This window comes from Panthera onca, chromosome B1 (assembly GCF_046562875.1).
Source record: "Panthera onca isolate mPanOnc1 chromosome B1, mPanOnc1 haplotype 2, whole genome shotgun sequence".
Taxonomy (NCBI): Eukaryota; Metazoa; Chordata; class Mammalia; order Carnivora; family Felidae; genus Panthera; species Panthera onca.
The window spans coordinates 134370128-134387315 of record NC_138342.1 but is presented as its reverse complement, the minus strand read 5'-3'; the positions used below and the strand labels follow the sequence as shown (position 1 = coordinate 134387315).

Sequence of the window (17188 nt, the reverse complement as noted above, 5' to 3'; positions counted from 1 at the left end):
CCCAAGAACAACTAAGTCTGAACAAGAATAGAACATATAAAGCAATTTTCTGATAAGGCTTACAATTTAAAATATCTAATAGAAAAGACAAAGATAGAGCATTCCTGATTATTTCAGGGGAGACAAATGATTTCAGCTTTTCAAGGAAAGAGTAATATTCTGCTATCTGTATTAACCATTTGTGGAAGGTTAACTAGTTACATATCAATTTAAGCCAAATAATTATAAAATCCAAAAGGAAAAGTGCAATAATTTATATCCCTCCTTTTCTTTGCACTTGCCACATTCCCACTGACTACCAGTGACACCCTGTGTCAGAAAAAGTCTTCTATGATGTCAAAGGAGGCTCACATTAAGTAATGTAGAAAACAGGTTTGCCTAGGCTATGCACTTATGGGGCCAAATGCACTTTTTATTCTTAGATTTGACCACCACAGAGAATTAACAAATAGGTCAACCTAACAAAGATATACTTGGTGTTCTTGTCTCTCGCCTTGGAAGTATGGTAAGCACTATATTAGTATTAATAATCAGTTAGAACACTGAAAAATATATTCCATCATTTGCACTGTTTTAAAGTCTCCTGAGAGGTTGACACCTCTCAGGTGTTTGTTCGGCTCTTTTTTGTGAGTATTGAAGAGCTGCGAGATTCTCTACTAGAAAGAAAGGTTTCTAGCAAAATATAGTAACTTCTGCAGATAGAAACAATATTACTTAGAATGTAAAGACTTGACAGTTATATCAATTACCCTTGGTCCTGAGGAAAACTAAGAACTAATTAATAGAGACTACATCTTAAAAGTTAATATAGGTCTTAATGTTTCTAACCTGGAAGTGGAAACTAACATAAAAACCAAGATCTTATCACTTGTTACCCGAAACTGCAATTAGTTATACCTATGGGCGTTAATTTAACAAGTCATATTTCCAAGTCAATTTTTCTATTTTTAATCAAATGCTATATGTCAATCTAGCAATCAAAAACAACCTTACTTAATTCCTTGAAATAGAATATATTGACACACCATTCTCTGTGTTTCCATAGCATTTCACTTTCATCAATAACACAGGATAGATATATCAAACTGGTGTAAACTCAGTAGTATACCTGAAAATTTCCTGATATATCAGAAACTTCATGAGAAAATGGAGAATAATGGCAGAATTTTAAGGGTCCTGAAAGCCCTACAGTGAATTTACCATACCTGGTAGAAAATATTAAGAAACTTTAAATTTGGGGAAGAGAAATGACATTACCAAAAGAATGCTGAGTAACATTATTCTGGTAGGGATATATACAACAGACTAAGAAAGGAAAAAATAGTAGCTGCAGAAACAAAGCACAGAACTGATGCAAAAGGATTTTGACAAGACATTTTAAAAGACTTGGTTACTGATTAAAGGAAGAAGGAAAAGATTGAGACAAAGCTCCGAAGAATGGAATAACTGGAAGAATACCCATGAAAGATGGGAATAGGAGACATAGGAAAGAAATGACTTTGGTATGAAAACATTGAGGTGGGTTAGAGAAAGGCCAAGAAGCATAAAACCGATGACCATGACAAGAGCATGATACACTTGAGAATGTTGTAAAAGAAAAGATTAGCCAATATTATTCAGATGGAGGTCATTTTGAAAATGCAGAACACCTTGTGAGGAAAAGATGCTGGAATGTCAAAGAAAGGAGACCAAAGAAACAGAGAAGGGACTGTCCTTTTAAAGGAAGAATATGGCATTAAGGGTTTTCTGGGGAGAGGAGGGAGGCATTTATAATTCCAGATATTAAGTTAGAAACCATGATGGTCAATTCTATTAAGATTTTTATCATTTCAGAGATGAAAGAATAGAAATGGAGAAAAATGTGAACATCACTGTATGCCTTCTCTTCAGGAAATCATATTAAAATTAGAAAATATCCATTTGCTTTTTTAATCCTAAAATAAGAAATCTGAGCAAATAATATTTCTTTGGACAAGTATTGTACCATTCACTTAACATAGTCTTCAAATAAAATTACTTCACTGTTAAATAATGCATAGTGAAATTTTGTCTGAATTTTAATAATTTATAAACCAATCAAAAGAAATTTCACTACTGGGCATCTACCCAAAGAAAATAAAAACTCTAATTTGAAAAGATATATGCATCCCTATGTTTATTGCAGCATTATTTACAATAGCCAAGATACGAAAGGCTACCAGGTGTCCAATGATAGATGAATCGTTAAAGATGAAGTGGATATACATACAATGTAACTTTACTCAGCCATAAAACAATGCCAATCTTGCCATTTGCAGCAAGAAGGATGGTGCTAGAGAGTATAACGCTAATGTAATAACAAATGTCATGAACCAGTAGAGGTCAAGGAGTAAACTGCAAGTGTTTACATACCTGTCTCAACTACAAATAATTTTTATCTCATACTGCAATAAACTATCAAATTCATACATGGGGAATTGTGATTAATAAGATGAAAATTAATTTAGAAGTACTACTAAATTATATTAACACGTTATCATTTCATAACATTTTACTCTAAGGATACGAAAAAGAAAGCTATTATTAATATCATGTGAGAATCCAAAAAAACCTTTTTGACATTTCTGTAAGAGGTCCTTATAATCCCTGAACACTGTCCTAGATGATCAGAGTATAAGAAAGAATGTGTGCATACATGGTCTGCTAGAGGTCTGCCTTGTAACCTAAATTATTAATCTGTTTACACTTCAACTGAAAGTTACGTGTTAAAAAAACTCCCTTTTTAAAAAATTCCCTTTTAGCAACAATTCAAGTACTATATGTACCAGAGAAATGGAGTGTTATGCATTATTTACTTAAGAGTATTACAAAAAGTTGCTTCAATAATTACTTCCATACTCAGAGAAAGAGCTATAGACAAAAGTCTGTACCTAAAATTCATAGAGGGAGCTTTCACGTTTGTTAACAATGGAAAAGGTAAATTCAAATGAGATTGGGAGAATGTTTAGCATCTTTTCATGTGTTTGTTGACCAATTAGATGTTGTCTATTCAAGTCTGCTGCCCATTTTTTAACTGGACTTTTATTTTTGGTTTTTCTCCTTTTTTTCTTTTCTTTTTGTTTTGTTTTTGAGCCGTATGAGTCTTTGTAAATTTTGGATATTAGCCTGTTATCAGATATATGATTTGCAATTACTTTCTTCAATTCAGTAGATTATTTTTTCATTTTATTGATGGTTTCCTTTGCTGTGCAGAAGTTTTTTAGTTTGGTATAGTCCCACTTGTTTATTTTTGCTTTTGCTAAAATCATCAAGATATCTATATCAAGGAGCTTATCACCTGTTTTTTTCCAGGAGATTTATGGTTTCAAGTCTTATATTCAAGTCTTTAATCCCCTTTGAGTTAATTTTTGTGTAGGGTATAAGATAATGGTTCAGTTTCATTCTTTGGCAGGTGATTGTCCAATTTTCCAAACACTATTGAAGAGACTGCCCTTTTCCAATTATACATTCTTGGCTCACCTGTCATAAATTGACATATATATATATGGGTTTATTTCTGAGGTCCCTATTGTTTCACTGAACTATGTGTCTCTTTTTTACCACACTGTTCTAATTGCTACAGCTTTGTAGTATAGTTTGAAATACTGCCTCCACCTTTGCTTTGCTTTCTCAAGATTTGGGATCTTTAGTGTCCACACAAAAATTTTAGGATTATTCTATTTCTGTGAAAAATACTATTGTAATCTTGATAGATATTCCACTGAATTTGCATATTGCTTGGAGTAGTATAGACATTTTAACAATATTAATCTTCCAATCCATGGGTATGAAATATATTTTTCCTTTATCTGCACTGTCTTCGATTTACTTCATTAATGACTTACAGTTTTCATATAGCTCTTTCACATTCTTGGTTAAATTTATTCCTAAGTATTTTATGCTTTTAATGCAATTGTAAATAGGATTGCTTTCTTAATTTCTCTGATAGTTCATAATTAGTGTAAAGAAACAACAGACTATATTGAAACTTCACTGAATTCACTTATTAGTTCTAGCAGTATTTTGATAGAGTCTTTACAGTTTTCTGAATATAATATGTCATCTACAAATAATGACAGTTTTACTTCTTCCTTTCCATTTTGGATGATTTTTATTTCTTTTTCTTGCCTAATGACTCTGACTAGTACTTCCAATACTATGTTAAATAAAAATGTTAAATAAATATGTTTATGTTAAATAAAAATAGCAAGAGTGGCCATCCTTGTCTTGTTTCTGATCTTAGAGTACTGTTGGGTATAATGTTGGCTGTGGGCTTGTCACATATGGCTTTTATTATGTTGAGGTACATTCTCTCTGTATCCACTTTCTTATGAGATTTTTATTATAAGTGGATGTTAAATCTATCAAACGCTTTTTCTGCATCTATTGAGATAATAATAGGAGTTTTATCATTCATTTTGTTAATGTGGTATATCACACCGATTGATTTACAGATGTTGAACCATTCTTGTATCCCTGGAATAAATTCCACTTGGCCATTGTGTATGATCTTTTTAATGTATTTTTGAAACAGGTCTGCTAATATTTTGTTGAGGATTTCTGCAGGTATATTGATCAGGGATATTGGCCTGTAATTTTATTTTTTTGTGTGGTATTCTTGTCTGATTTTGGTATCAAAGTAATGCTGACCTTGCAAAATATGTTTAGAGGAGTTCTTCCTTCTTCTATTTTTTGGAAGAGTTTGAGAAAAAAATGATATTAATTCTTCTTTAATGTTTGGTAGCATTCACCAGTGATGTGTCTGGTCTGGAGCTTTTGTTTGTTGAGAGGTTTCTGATTACTGATTCAATCTCCTTACCGGTAATTTTTGTTATCTGTTCAAATTTGCTATTTCATCATGATTCAGGCTTGGTAGGTTGTATAGTTCTAGGGATTTATCCATTTTGCCTCGGTTGTCCATTTGTTGGTATATAATTATTCCTAGGAGTCTCTTGGGATCCTTTGTGTCCCCTGATATTAGTTGTAATGTCTTCTCTTTCTTTCCTGATTTTATTGATGTGAGTTTTCACTCTTTTTTTTTCTTGGTGAGTCTAATTAAGGGTGTGTCAATTTTGTTTATGTTTTCAGAGTCAGCTCTTAGTTTCATTGATCTTTTCTATTGCCTTTTAGTCTCCATTTTTTCCTAGTATAATTTTTATTTCCTGCCTTCAGCTTAGTTTGGGCTTCATTTGTTCTTCTTTTCCTAGTTCTTTCAGATATAAAGTTAGGTTGTTTACATGAGACTTCTCTTGTTTCCTGAGGTAGGCGTTTATTACTATAAACTTCCCTCTTAAAACTGCATTTGCTGCATCTATAAATTTTGGTATGTTACATTTTCATTTGTCTCAAGGTATTTTTAATTTCTCTTTTGATTTCTATTTTTGATCCTCTGGTTGTGCAGGTATATGTTGTTTAATCTCCAGAAACGTGCAAAATTTCCATTTTTCTTAGTGTAATTAATTTCTAGTTTCATATTGCTGTGGTTTGGAAAACTGCTTGATGTGATTTCAATCCTCTTAAATTTATTAAAACTTGTTTTGTGGCCTAACATATGATCTATCTTGAAAATTGTTCCATGTACACTTGAGAAGAATATGTATTCTGTTGCTCTTAGATTGAATATTCTGTAAGTAGCTGTTAAGTACATATGCTCTAATGTGCCATTTAAGACTGATGTTTATTGATTTTCTGTTGGAGTGATCTATGCATTGGTGTAAATGGAGGGGGGGATTAAAGTCCCCTACTATTATGGATTGCTGTCTATTTCTTCCTTTAGGTCTGGGAATATTTGCTTTATTAATTTAGGTTCTTCTATGTTGGGTGCATAAATATTTGTAAATATTACATCATCTTGTTGGATTGACCTCTTTATCATTGTGTAATGCCCTTCTTAGTCTCATTACAGTCTGTATTTAAAGTATTTTGTTTATATAAGCATAGCTTCTCTAGCTTTCTTTTTGTTTCCATTTGCATGGACTATCTTGTTATTAAAGTAATATGATATATTAAGTAGTACACTAAAGTAATATTATTTCTCTTTTAGATAAAATTATAAATATGTATACGTTTAGTAACAGAGCTTCTAAATACCTACAGCATAATTTTATATAGTTGGAGATTTTTAACAACTCTCTCAACAATAGCTGTAAAAATAACTAGACAAAAGGCATAAAAGATTTCAACAGTACTATCAACCAACTTGATATTTACAGAACACTACATCCAACAGTGACAAATACACTTTGCAAGGGAATGTGGTATGGTTACCAGGAGATACATGTTAGGCTAGGCCATAAAAAAAAATGTCTGAATAAACAAAAAGTTTGAAATCATATTCTCTGACAAAATCAAAGAGCATTTAAATAAATTTAAAATCATTATCAGGTACTTATTAAAAGTAAATATTTGGACATCAAACAGAATCCATGGGCCAATGAAGAAATCACAAGGTAAATTAGAAAACATTTTTAACTGAAAGAATATATCTGTTTATAACTTGAAATGCTCCTGTTTAAAAAGAAAAAAGATCTAAAATCAATTATCTGAGTTTTCACTTTAAGCATCAAAGAGAGATCGAATTAAATGCAAAGTAATTAAAAAGAAGAAATTAATAAAGAGCTAAAAATCAACCAAAAGGAAAATAGAAAAAAAAAATGAAATAGTTATGATATTTTGAAAATATCAAAAAAAAAAATAAGCCTTCAGCTAGAATAATCAGGAAAAAAGAGAATTCCCAATTTAACAATATCAAGAATTAAATCTGACATACCACTAATAGCCAGACATTAAAAGGATAAGGGAATATTATGATAATATTTTGTGCTAATAATTCTTGCAACTCATGTAACATCTATAAATCAATGAATATAATTCACCAAAATAAAGAAGAAAACCCATCTAAATATTTAAGTATATGCAGAAAAAGAATTTGGCAAAATTCAATCAAATTTAAATTCAATGAAATTTTATCATACGTGATAAAAAAACAACACTCAGCCAACTAGGAAGCAAAGGAAATCTACTCAATTCAGTTAAGACATCTACAAAAAATCTACAGCTACTATCACACTTAATAGTGAATGGCTGTTATTTCTACTAGAATCAGGAAGAATAATTGGCAACAATTCTATTCAACATTACAGTAGAAATACCACAATGAGGTAAGAAAATTAAATGTTGGGGAGTATTTGAAGCAACTGGTAAGAATGCAAAATGGTACCATCTTTTTGAGAAATAGTATCTCAGTATTTTATAAAAGTAAGTGTATCTTGATATCACCTCACACCTGTCAGCATGGCTAAAATCAACAACACAAGAAACAATAAGTGTTAGGGAAAATGTGGGGGGAAACAACCCTTGTACATTGTTGGTGGGAATGCAAACTGGTACAGCTACTGTGGAAAAGAGTATGGAGGTTCCTCAAAAAGTTAAAAATAGAACTACCACTGAGTATTTACCCCAAAATTTAAAAAACACTAATTCAAAGGAATGCATGCACCTCTATACACACACACACACACACACACAAACATACGATATATGTATATATATATATATATATATATCTCACATATATACATGCCATGGAATATTAGTCAGCCATAAAAAGAATGAAATCATCATTTGCAACAACATGGATGGAGCTAGAGATAGAGAGTATAATGCTAAGTGAAATAAGTCAGTCAGAGAAAGACATCACATTATTTCACTCATATGTGGAATTTAAGAAACAAAACAAATGAGCAAAAGGAAAAAAAAACAAAAGAGGGGAGAAAGAAAGAAAGAGAAAAGCAACCCAAGAAACAGACTCTTAACTATAGAGAAAAAACTGATGGTTACCAGAGGGCAGGTTGGGGGGTGGGTGGTGAAACAGGTGATGGGGATTAAAGAGTACACTCATGATGAGCATTGAGTAATATATAGAATTGTTGAAACACTACAATGTACATCTGAAACTAATATAACACTGTACATTAACTATACTGGAATTGAAATTAAAAACTTAGTAAAAATAAAATGAAAGTTTTTCAAAAAGTAAAACATAGTTTTACTTTAAAATCCAGAAATCTTATTCCTGGGTATTTACCCAAGAGTAATAAAAACATATGTCCATAAAGAGACTTGTACACAATTATTGAAAGCAACATTTGGGTTATTTATAATAACCCAAACCTGGAAATGATCTAAATGTCCATCAACTGTGGAGTGGAAAAATAAACTATGAAATACTGCCCAACAATTATATGGAGTCAAATATAAACATGAGCAACAACATGGATACATCTCACAAACATAAATATATTCCTGTCCTCTAGTTTTCTTTTAGTGGGTGTGGCTAGAGATAATCATCCCAACATACTGAATGATCTTAGTTGAAATTTATAATCACTAACCTCAGGAAGCCCATAATCACAGCAAGCATTGTATATTTCCCTTGTCCATTCACTACCTTCTCTCTTCAAACTCACAACAGTCTATCCTACCTCACTTGCAACTCGTGACCTTTCTTCCTATTTTACTGAGAAAACAAAATCATTCGCAAGCCCCCACTACCATATCTACTTACCTATCTCTGTCTATACCTATATACTCTGCCTTCCCTCCTGATATTGAAGACCAAGGATTAGTAAACTGATGCATGGGACACCCATTCAATTATGTATTGTCTAAGGCTGCCTTTAATGCTACAACAACAGATTTAGGAGTTGCACCAAAAACCATATGGCCCACAAACATAGAGTATTTACTATCTGGCCCTTCACAGGAAGAGTTTGCTGATCCCTGGGACCAATCCACTTTGTCCTCGAAAAGGCCAATCTGTCTACCTGATCTCATCCCCTCTCACTTCTCAAATTCTGCTCCTGCAGTTCTTCCATCTCTCATTTTTTCCTTTGTTATTGGTTGTTTTCCTCTAAATATAAACATGCTAAGATTTTTGTCCGTCTTCAAAACAAAAACCAGAAACCCTTTCAACTCCTATTCCCACCCCAGCTATTTCCCCATTCTCTTTTTCTTTTTACAGCTGACAATCTCCAGCGTGTTGTTTCTACTGGATGCCTCTAGTTCCTCCCCAGATGCCACCATTCTCTCCTGAAGTCACTCCAATCAAGCTTTCCTCTGTTCACTCTACAGAAACTGTTCTTATCATGGACACCAGTGACTTCTCCAGGTTAATGAATCCAATGACAATAGTTAGCCCCAAACTTACTTGATTGGCAAGCAGCTTGACTGAGCACTCCTTTAACCTAGAAATGCTTTCCCCGTTTGGCTCCTAGGAAACTACATCATACTGGTTGTTGCTCATCTTCTCAATCTCAAGGGTTTAACCTTTATACGTCCACCTGCACTCCCGTCTCCTCACGTTAAAGACCATCTATGTTCTTACAAATCTAAAGTTCTTACCTCCAGGCTTGATCTCTCTTAAAAACTCCATACTTGTATAGCCAACGATCTGATATCTCTACCTAAAAGAGATCTCAAACTTAACATGTCCAAAACCAAGCTCCTCATCTTCCCACCTTCTCAAACCTCTTTTACATGCAGCTTTTCCCATGTCTGTCACTAAGTGGTAATTTCATCCCTCTGGTTTCTCAAACAGACAAACAAAAAACAAATACAAACCCAAAAACCCTTTGAAGTCAGCTTCGATTCTACTTTCTTAAATCCTACATACAACACATCTACACATCTCTTTATCTCTACCATATCCATCATTTATTATGAGCATCTCTACCCTCTGGCTCATACTGTGATCATTTCACTTAGATTATTAAAATAGCTTCTTTTTTTTAATTTTTTTAACGTTTATTTATTTTTGAGACAGAGAGAGACAGAGCATGAATGGGGGAGGGTCAGAGAGAGAGGAAGACACAGAATCCGAAACAGGCCCCAGGCTCTGAGCTGTCAGCACAGAGCCCGACGCGGGGCTCGAACTCACGGACCGTGAGATCATGACCTGAGCTGAAGTCGGACTCCCAACCGACCGAGCCACCCAGGTGCCCCTAAAATAGCTTCTTAACTGATTTCCTTGCTCCCACCCATGCCCCATTTTAGTGGGTTCTAAACAAAGAGGCAAGGAGAATTTGTTAAAATTTATTTATTTTCTTATTTTTATTTATTGATTTGGGGGGAGGCAGAGAGAATTTCAAGCAAGCTCCATGCTCAGTGCAGAGCCCGACATGGGGGAGCTCAATCCCACGACCCTGGGATCATGACCTGAGCTGAAATCAAGTCTGATGCTCAACTGAATGAGCCACCCAGGTGCCCTGAGATCTGTTAAAATTTAAAGCACATCCTGCGGGAAAAGCCCTCAAGGGCTTCCCATTTCACTTTGAATAAAAGCCAAAATAATCAGAATGCCTTAGGACATATTACACAGTCTCCTCCCTTTTGCTGTCTTTCTGACATCACCCTTTCACTCGTTCTGATCCAGCCACACTGGCTTTCTTGGTGTTCCCAAAGTACTCCACACATGCTCCTGCCATAGGAATGCTGGCCTTGATGATCACTAACCCAGCCCATTCTTCCCTAGATATCCACCGTGATTTATTTCTTTACCTCCATCACATCTTTACCCAATATCACTTCTCTTTCAACAGTTCCCTACAAGCAGGCTGCTGTCCCTGAACTCTCTGTCCTTAGGTCACTATCTTTCTACATTCCCGGACATTAGGATTTTTTTTTTTTTTTAATTTTAGTGTAGTTGACATACAATGTTATATTGGTTCCAAGTGTACAACAGAGTGATTCAGCAATTCTATACACTGCCCAGTGCTCACCATAATTACGTACAGTCATCATCTGTCACCACACCCTGTTATTACAATATAATTGACTATATCCCCTATTTTGTACTTTCCATTTCCATGACTTGTTTTATAACTGGAAGTTATACGTCACTGTCTTGTATATCATATATTGTACTTATTTGATGTCTGTTTCTTTCCAAAAAAAATACATACTCATTGAGGCTTAGAGGTTTTCTTTTGTTTAATCTATTAACTATCTCTTAGCTATTTACTTTGTTAGCTATGTGCTCATCTTCTTGAATATTGCTTAGTACACAATTGGCACACACTAAATACTTGCTGAATGAATCAAGAGTGCAAAAATGCCTTACAAAGTGTAATGTAATGTATACATGTGGCATATTATTAACTCCTGAATGTGTAATAAGCACTTTACACTCATATTTTCAGTTCTCCAAATAACCAACCCCTTGAGTATTTTTTGATCCCTATTGACATTTCAACAGAGTATGTTTAAAGAGGTTAGATCTGTTTGTTATCTAAATTGTCACAATTTAGACAGAGAGCAGGAATTGAAATCCAAGTTGAACTCTAGGGACTGACTTTCAACCATGAAATACTTCTGCTCCATACAATAGGTCTACTGGACGTTAAGTGGACAGCTCAGGGACCTTATGTCAGAACTCCTGCAATAGATGGGGATTTTCAGAGAAAAATCCTTCAAGGACATATCAGGGATTTAAGTGTCTCCAGAGTACTCTTGAAAGTCTGACATTTCAATTTATATCGGTGCATAAGAGTAAGATATTTTTAATAAGCAAAAAATTGACTACTTGGGGGAAATGCATGATATTTTGGACAAGTCTAAGAATACAAATCTAGTTTTCCAGTAGTTTTATTCTCAGTACAACATACTACATAGTTAATTCTCATCCCCTAAATGAATTAATCTATGAGTTGCCATTGTCTTCATTATACATACATAACCATTAGGATGAAATCTCCTACATTTTTGGTCATTAAGATGTAGATTTGGTCTCTGTGGCTTTTATTAAATGTAAATCACCAAATGTCTTATTCAAGTAAAACTGTCATTTTCATTGCTTCTTTCCTGGTTTTCTACTCTTTAAAATCTGTATTTCATTTAATTCCCCTAACAAGTCTGGGGGGAGATTTGCACAAAGCCTTTTTGATGGAAATAAAAAATAAAATGCTGCAAGCAATCAGTCACCAAGAGGTCAGATATACCACAGCCCTACCTATATAAGTTCCAGGTGAAAGTCAGAGAACACACACACGCGCACGTGCGCACACACACACACACACACACACACACAAGGTAATGAAACATTTTAAAACATTCCAAACAATCAAAATTTGTTGTAACAAAATCCTTATTTTCAAGATTATTCACTTCACCCACTAGAAGGGCTCTTGATTACTTCACAAAGCAAAGACTTTTTCATCCCTATACAGACACAATTTTAAGACTGGCTAATGATGTTTCTATGTGACAGAGCATTAACAATAACAAATAAGAGAGCATAGATAACCAGCTCTTCTTCTCCCTAGCCACTCCTGATGATACAGCACACAATATCCGATGTTTAAGAAAATGATGCAAAGATGGGGCACCTGGGTGGCTCAGTTGGTTAAGTGTCCAACGTCAGCTCAGGTCATGATCTCATGTTTCATGGGTTCGAGCCCCACATCAGGCTTTGTGCTGACAGCTCAGAGCCTGGAGCCTGCTTCACATTGTGTGTCTCCCTTTCTCTCTGCTTCTCTGTCTCTGTCTCTCTGTCTCTCAAAAATAAACATTAAAAAAAAACTTAAAAAAAAAGAAAATGATGCAAAGTCATTCCCCAGTGAAGAGCATGAGATAGTATAAAATATCACTGAGAAAGATTCCCATCAATATAGTTTTGTTTTTAAGTCTGGCACTATTGCGGCTTTTAGACTTTAGTTACCTGTGGAAATCACTTCTTAATAATTATTTCACAAGAGTCAAAGTTAGACAGATCAGCTGTTTAAAATACCCAAAGACATGAAAGAAGAAAAAAACTTAGTTTAATTATTGACTGCATAAACACTGAGAAAATACAGTGCAATGTCAAGTTTTGAAGGAAGTCTAAAAAAAGAAAAGAAAAAGGTTGCCTTCAATTCTACAGTTCTGTTTGAAAATAGTTGATTACACAGTTAGGCAAGGACATAACCCACATCAGACATCGAGAGAGAAGCACAGAACGCTTTACCCAGGGGCACTCTGGCAGCGCTTGCGTCCGGGTTGATCCAGAAGGAAAGCCAGGAGAGAACCACTATCAGCAGGGTGGGGGCGTAGACACCCATCATGTAAAACCCGACCTGTCTCCTCAGGGTGAAGATGACTTCCACACACGTGTAGTACCCTTTCAGAAACAAACATGTTAGAAATATGAGGTGCTCACCCACGTGCAACTGCAAAAATCAACGATGTACCTATAAATTGTAAGTCACTTCCATTTGAGGCAGTTTCACAAAGTAAACTCAGAAAAAGATTTTTTTTTCTATAAATATATAATTCATTTGATGCGAAAGGTTGACATTATGGGACCTGTCTCACCTGACCTTTCACAACTTTATTATGGCATCGAGAAATAGATACCACATGCTGTGCCACTATGTCAACATCTCAGCTTTTAAGTCTTTGTTCAGAGAATTCGCAATGAACTTAAACTTTTCATTACCCATGGGTCCTCTCAGAGCAACTGATCTAAAGGAGTCACATAGGGAGCAGTAAATCAAAGTGGAACAAGTCTAAAAAGAAACACTCCACGACTACGCATTGTCAGTATAATTTTTCAGCTACATGTACCACTTCTTATCTAGAAAGTATGGCAGTCTACAATAACTCCTATGCGTACTTAAACCTTAAAAGTTAAGAGTATTGGAAGTAAATGCTAGCAGCAATAAGAAATATGTGTTTTCAATCTACGTAGATAAAAAATTATAAAGGGCAAATATCCAACGTTCCTCTCAATTCTCTCCTCCACTCTAGACCCTCAAGCATGCTTTATGAGGCAGAGGACCTCATTTTCACAAGCGGAGACAAGTGCAGAAATTGCATTACAGCATAATTCTAGAGATGCCATGACACTACTAGTCCCCCGGATTAATCACAAATTATGGGCAGCCTCATAATAGCCTTTGCTGACTTGAGAAACAAAATAAGTGACAAAATATTCTCCTAGCACTGGAATAGAAGACACACTTCTAGATGTTTGAGATTATTTTTTTAAATGCTTTAGTTCTTTCAGTTAGCAAATTAAATATAATATTTAATGCCTAGAGTGCTTAATTTTGATAAAATTGTCGTTAGCCATTCAAACAAAAGCAAGGTTATGTGCAAATGCCAAAAAGTTAAAATATCTCCAGTTGTGTTCAGCTTAAACCTTGTTATTTTAAAATGTGGAAATATATAAATGAATGATAAATGAACACATTAAATAATTGTGGGGAAAGGACAATATTGCTTTTTACTATTTTAAATTTTAAAAGAAATATTTATCTGATTTTCCTAGTTAGGAAGGATATATACACTTCTGGCACTAGAACAATCTTCATTTTTATTCATTAATGGTACTTACGGCAATAGTGCACAATTAAAGAATGTCAAATAAAAGAATAGCTATTCACGTCCTCTTATTAAATAACTTAGATTAGAACCCTATCTTTTCCCCAGTGTGAATTATAATCATCGCCACCTCTGAGAGATTAGAAACATATTAGGGCTAAATATGTAACAAAAATAAAGAGTTGATTTGAACTGCAGTAAATTCTACTTATGCCAAATGCTTCCATATTATATCAGAAAACAAAAAAAAAATGCAGAATGTTTGTCTCTTTTTGTAATTTTAATTTCATTAAAACCAGGCAATTAATTTAAATTGTGCATAGGTTTTAAAAAGATGCAAAAGGTCAAATAATGAAACCTCCCTCCCTTTTCTGTTCCCCACCACTCATCTTAACTTCCTGCCTGGACAAACAAGAACATATGTTTCTAACTAACAATTATGTGCAAAATTTCCAAAATAGAATCTTTTAAAAGTCCCATTTTCTGCAATTAAGAGGCTCCCAGTACTTCTTAAAAGTGGTTCTAAAGTACCTGGCTTTGCAATAGCATCACTTACTCAATTTAATTTTACATTTACCTAGCACATGTGAGATAGGGAATGACATACATGTGCTTATCACATATTTTAAATTTATTTTTTTATTGTTTTTTCTTTTCAAATTTTTATTTAAATTCTAATCTGTTAACATATAGTACAATATTCATTTCAGGAGTAGAATTCAGTGATGTATCACTTACATACAATACCCAGTGCTCAACACAAGTGCCCTCCTTAGTACTCATCACCCATCTAGCCCATCCCCCCACCCATTATCTCTCGGCTTGCTCTCTATCTTTAGTAGTCTCTCACTTACTGCATATTTTTAGGTAACCTGAATTGTCACAAATATTTCAACAATTTACTATGGAGTTGCTCACTTTAAAATGAACTTTTGCATTCCATCCCATCATATTTAATTGGCAACCTAAATAACAGAAACCCTGTACTCTGAAGCAAGTTTCCACCCCCTCCTTTTATGAAGGCACCCACTAGGGGAGCTTCCCAAGACTTGGATGAATTTGGCAATAAAATACATGCTTGGATATTATAGTGATTTGCTCCATAAACTTTTATGAGAAACATTTCTTGATCTTTTTTGATCTTTCCCTAGGACTGTTACATTTATGAGAGGCAGGTGGGCAGCTAATTGATATAAATGTTCATTGGCAAATTCAATTTACTTTCTATTTCCTGTGGGGTTTTATTTCATTATTATTCACCTAGGCTTGCAATTTAAGTATTTTTCATACTTGTTTTCCCATATATTTCTCCTTTGTAACATCTACAATTATAAAAAACTGTAACTTTTAATAAAGTTAAAGCCAAATTATTATTTCTGATTATTTCTGTACAAGTTAAAGAACATATTGTCCATCATTCTATATATGTTGCTGTCTATATCTTTTTCATTATTCTACATTATTAAGCATCCCATATATTTAGAAGTTTATTTCTTTTATTTAAAAAATTATGTTTATTTATTTTTGAGAGAGAGAGAGAGAGAGAGAGAGAGAGCACGAGTGGAAGAGGGGCAGAGAGAGAGGAAGACACAGAATCTGAAGCAGGCTCTAGGCTCTGAGCTGTCAGCACAGAGCCCGACACGGGGCTGGAACCCACGAACCACGAGATCATGACCTGAGCCTAAGTTGGACGCTTAACTGACTAAGCCACCCAGGCGTCCCAGAAGGCTCTATATTTCTAAGTACATTTCTAAATATTACCCAAATATTAAAATATATTTTACTAATAGTCATATGATGATTCATGTAAACACTGATGATAAAGCATGCTTACTGAAACATAGTAAATGACAATTATTATGATGTTAGAAATAAGTTTTTTTGGGGGGGAGGGTGCCCGGGTGGCTTGGTTGGTAAAGTGTCCAACTTTGGCTCAGGTCATATCTTATGGCTTGTGAGTTCAAGCTCCACATCAGGCTCTGTGCTGACAGCTCAGAACCTGGAGCCTGCTTCCAAATCTGTGTCCCTCTCTCACTCTGCCCCTCCCCCACTCATGCTCGCTCTCTCTCTCTCTCTCTCTCTTTCTCTCTCAAGAATAAATAAACAACATTTTAAAAATTTTTAAATAGAAATAAGGGGGTTTTTTTTGTTATTTTCTGTAGCTAATGAGAGTTCAGTGACTTATTTATAATAATGCAAAAAATACCACAAAATCTTTACTTATTATAATCTGAAGTAAGCTCTCAACTACTCTCCAGCACATCTTATTTTCTTCTTAAAACTAAAATAAATTATTTTGTTTATGTGTGTACTATACTAGAATACATATGTACAAAAGGGCAGGGATCTTGCCTTTATTCCTTGCTGCATCCCCAAAAGGAGACTTTTAGATATAGGGTTTAAGATGTAGGGCTTAAAGGTGAAAAAACAAATATCCCAGGATTTTCAATGCTATGTCATCATTTTATGCTATTACATAAAATCAGAAATAAAATTACCAGTTTTATTTTCATCTTTAGATGAAATTTAAAATTTCACTAGGGTCTATTTCAAATTTCTTAAAACAATTTAGAGACTATTCATTTTGAAATGTTAAGCATATAATCTAGATGTGGTTAACTATTTGCAGTGTATAATGGGACTGACTCCACAGGTAGGGTAGCAATACCAGACTCACTATTCCAGTGCTTCACCTGGATAAGTGTCTTTGCTTTATTGTCCTAACATGTAAAATAGGGAGAAGAAAAGTATCGAAGTCGTGGCATTGTTGTGAGGATTAAGATACAGAATTCCTGTAGACTACTTAAAATAA

At 34.3% G+C, this 17188-nt stretch overlaps 1 protein-coding gene and 1 long non-coding RNA gene across 4 annotated transcripts in view; one reads left to right on the top strand and one right to left on the bottom strand.

The window, feature by feature from the left end:
• GLRB (glycine receptor beta) overlaps window positions 1-17188 on the bottom strand; it is a 99244-nt gene that overhangs the window by 15307 nt on the left and 66749 nt on the right. For all 3 annotated transcript variants that reach the window (XM_060653908.3, XM_060653907.3, XM_060653909.3), the window contains one exon: window positions 13019-13171. In XM_060653908.3, coding sequence (XP_060509891.1) covers window positions 13019-13171 — 153 coding nt within the window. The remainder of the gene's footprint in view (window positions 1-13018; window positions 13172-17188) is intronic.
• LOC132691984 (uncharacterized) lies at window positions 165-9225 on the top strand. Its single transcript, XR_009616119.3, has 2 exons — window positions 165-505; window positions 9041-9225. It is a non-coding gene; the product is annotated as an uncharacterized LOC132691984 (long non-coding RNA).